Below are 3,715 nucleotides of genomic sequence, written 5' to 3'. Positions count from 1 at the left end.
TTTGCTGTTTTAAGTGCTATCACTGTATCCTTTGTTTGTCACGTGTTTTCCTTGGTAAATTGTCTACAAATAGGTTTGGTTTTTCAAAGTAGGCACTGAAGCTGAGTAGGCTGAAAAATACATTGAGTTTTTTAAAAGTTACAGAACTGCGGAGAATGCACTAAACCTAACATCAATCCAAACTTATATCACTGTGTCCACATACCTTTGCTTCTTGTCTGCTTAGGAGGGAGGTGTCTCAAATGTACACACTAAGATGTTCAGAGCAAGTTATAGATACTCTTCTTCATGCAAGAAGAATGGGAGGAATAGAACAATCCAGATATTTTAGAGGGAGGTAGTAAGTGACAGTCAAAAAGGAGGTTGACTCAATACACACTAGTATGATTTCTAGGAAAACATTGAAGGCGTCAGGGTGGTAGGCTTGGTAGTGAGTTCTGAATCCCTTTGCTCAGTGCAGTACATCTCCTATCCTACAGAAAATCCTATGATAGCAGGTCCAGTGATAAGTAAATTCCAGGTAAAATTTCCCAGACATAGGCTTATCATTCTTATATAGTGGTGAGTAGACAGCTGGAAGGGAGAATGGGACTTAGTGGAGAAACAGCAGGCAAATTTACCTAGGAAGAAAGGGTGGAGGTGGCCAACAAACTCCAGTATTGTCTTGCCCCTCCGCCCCCAATTTTCTGAATCAGGCTGCCAAAATTGACATCAAGAATTAGCAGACTCCTTGATGGCTGCTACTCCAGGTGTCACAGAACCAAGAATCATCCTTAACAGAAAACTGCCGCAAAGTGACTCTGGACTGAAGCACTTACAGTCTGTAAGTGTGAAGCTTCTTGGCAGCTCCGGCAAGATCCAACCTGATAGTTGTGTAGGCTAAACCTTGGCATTCCATTACAGCCTACCAGTAATATCCTGTACTTTATGTCACTGAACTTTTTGAACTCAAGCTACTGTTCCAATTCAAAAAGCATGTTTGCAGAGTTCTAGTGTCATCAAGGGGACATTGAATGTGGGGAAAAGAAAAACAAAAAAGAATTGCCAGGAGTCGATACTAACTCATATCAACCCTATAGGATAGACCAGAACTGCCCGTTAGGGTTTCCAAGGCTGTAATCTTTATGGAAGCAGACTGCCACATCTGACTTCAAAGGAGCAACTGCTGACTTTTCAGTTAGCACCCCAACACTTAACCCCTGTGTTGCCTAACAGGGTTCCTCATTCAATGTGAGGGGCAATGAAAAGGGAATCCAAGTGGTTTAGATTATAGCAGCTTCATTAGCTCCATTCAGGACATTTCCCCTTTATTTACTGAGTTTCTTATGTAACTCTAAGTGATGACGGGGTGGGACTTACAGGTGATATGCTTGAAAATTACAGTGCTGTTCTCTTTCTTTTCTCCATTGTACAGTTTCCAGGGGGGAAAAATGCAATATATGATACAATAAATGCACACATATTTTAAATGCCATACAGACTCCATCATTGCCTCAACGTTATATTAAAGGAAATAAAGCGCATAAAATGAAATTCTCAAAATCTTCAAATACTGACAGAAACCTGGATTTTAGTGGCAACAGATCCAGATCCTGTGTCTTGAACCTTGTGAAAAGTATGCTTTTTTTTTTTTTTTTAAAGGAGAACTGATGACACACAACTGTCAAGAGCTCAGCTGCTATCAAAAAGGTTGGTGGTTCAAACCTATCCAGTAGCCCTGAGGGAAAAAGACCTGGCAATCTGCTTCCATAATGATTACAGCCAAGGAAACCCTACAAGGCAGTTTTACTTTGTCACATGGGGTCACTATGACTCTAAAATTGACTCAGTGGTAGCTACCAACAACAATTTAAAAATAAATTAAAATTACAAAGGCAAATTGACCCTAAATGTGAACATTTAGTTAGAAAAAGTAATAAAACATTTTAAAATTATAAACATACAGCTAAAGTCACAAACAGCAACAAAAGAATAAATGTGTTTCTACCCCAGGTTTTACAAGATATATCACTATGTGACTGCATTGCTAAGTCTCCACCCACAACCCTTAAAGAGGCTCAGACTTAAGCTTTATTAACTTCAAATTATCTCTGCCTCTCTCTACAAGAATAAGAAAATCTCACAAGATTTCTCATACCAAAACGGAAGTACACTAAAGAAAACTGTGACGTCGTCGTGTAGACGAAATTAAGACTATTAGCTCAATATTAACAACTTCATGGTTTTATTATGAATGTATGTGCTGCAAACATTGCTGAATTGATTTAAAGTGTAATCTATGTTATATCAGACTATAATGTTTCAGAAGTATCCTCCAATCATGGGAAGTGGGATCTTCTACAGTTTATTTTAGGTAAAATCAGATTTAGCAACTACTTTTCCATCCTCTAGTAGGAAGAAAACGTATCCACTCTGTCTACAAGTTTAATTTCTTTAGGCAATACTACATGAACGCTGAAACCAATGCCTCTGTTTCTTCCCAGAAGAGAGAACTGGATGGAATGGGCCATCAGAATCTGACAGTACTGACGGAATTCATTCTAGTGGGAGTCACAAGGCGCCCTGAGCTGCAGCTCCCCCTATTTGCAGCTTTCCTTGTCATCTACATGACCACAGTGGTTGGAAACATGGGCCTGATCGTCTTGACCAAGGCAGACTCCCACCTACAGACACCTATGTATTTTTTTATCAGACACCTGGCCTTCATTGATCTTGGTAATTCTACTGTGATTTATCCCAAGACGCTAGTAAATTTTGTTGTGGATCAAAATACCATATCCTATCATGCATGTGCCGCACAAATGGCTTTTTACATTCTGTTCATTATCAGTGAATTCTTCATCCTGTCGGCCATGGCCTATGACCGCTATGTGGCCATCTGTAACCCCCTGCTCTACAATGTTATCATGTCCCAGAAACTTTGCTATGCACTCGTGGGCATTCCATATCTCTACAGCACCTTTCTGTCCCTGATGGTCACCAGTAAGATTTTTATATCGACCTTCTGTGGCTCTAACATCATCAGTCATTTTTACTGTGATAATACTGCCTTGATACCTTTGCTCTGCTCAAATGCACGAGAAATAGAATTGTTGATCATAATATTTTCAGCACTTAATTTAATTTCCTCTCTTCTGGTAGTCCTGGTCTCCTATGTGCTGATTCTGACCGCTATATTTCGAATGAATTCTGCTGAGGGCAGGAAAAAAGCGTTTTCCACATGTGGTTCTCATCTGACAGTGGTGGTTGTGTTCTATGGAACTCTGTTATTTATGTATCTTCAGCCTAAATCTGCTCGTTCCTCTGATACTGACAAAATGGCGTCCATGTTTTACACTTTAGTTATCCCCATGCTGAACCCCTTCATTTACAGTTTAAGGAACAAAGAAGTAAAACATGCCTTTAACAGGGTGTTCAGGAGGCCATGCAAACTTCTATTTGATACTCAATAGATAATATTGTTTTAATGAATTTTTGAAAATGGCAAATGCCACATAAAAATATTTCTAGTATACACAATTACATTCTCTTTGGTTCCAGAGTAAAGACATAGTGTAGAGCACATACAAGTGGATTGCTTTCCTTATATCCATCCAAATATATTTTAATTATCGTATTTTGGATCTCAAATTAAATGTTATACCATTCCTGTGTTTCCTTGTTTCTCTTTCAATGTTTCCTTATGTGATTTTGTTGAAAAGCAGACTTTACGCAA

At 39.0% G+C, this 3,715-nt stretch overlaps 1 protein-coding gene across 1 annotated transcript; it reads left to right on the top strand.

Moving 5' to 3' along the window:
* The first annotated feature begins 2,501 nt into the window (after positions 1-2,501).
* LOC126080307 (olfactory receptor 8K5-like) lies at positions 2,502-3,452 on the top strand. The gene has a single exon (XM_049891558.1). The coding sequence runs from the start codon at positions 2,502-2,504 to the stop codon at positions 3,450-3,452; it is 951 nt and encodes a 316-aa protein (XP_049747515.1).
* Positions 3,453-3,715: the final 263 nt, after the last annotated feature.

Source organism: Elephas maximus, chromosome 7 (genome assembly GCF_024166365.1).
Source record: "Elephas maximus indicus isolate mEleMax1 chromosome 7, mEleMax1 primary haplotype, whole genome shotgun sequence".
In the NCBI taxonomy this organism is placed as follows: domain Eukaryota; kingdom Metazoa; phylum Chordata; class Mammalia; order Proboscidea; family Elephantidae; genus Elephas; species Elephas maximus.
The sequence above is the reverse complement of the archived record's forward strand: the minus strand, read 5'-3'. Positions and strand labels throughout refer to the sequence as shown.

What these genes read in the sequence shown, in the direction of transcription:
- LOC126080307 (XM_049891558.1), top strand. Translation starts at nt 2,502, where the DNA reads ATGGGCCATCAGAATCTGACAGTACTGACGGAATTCATTCTAGTGGGA.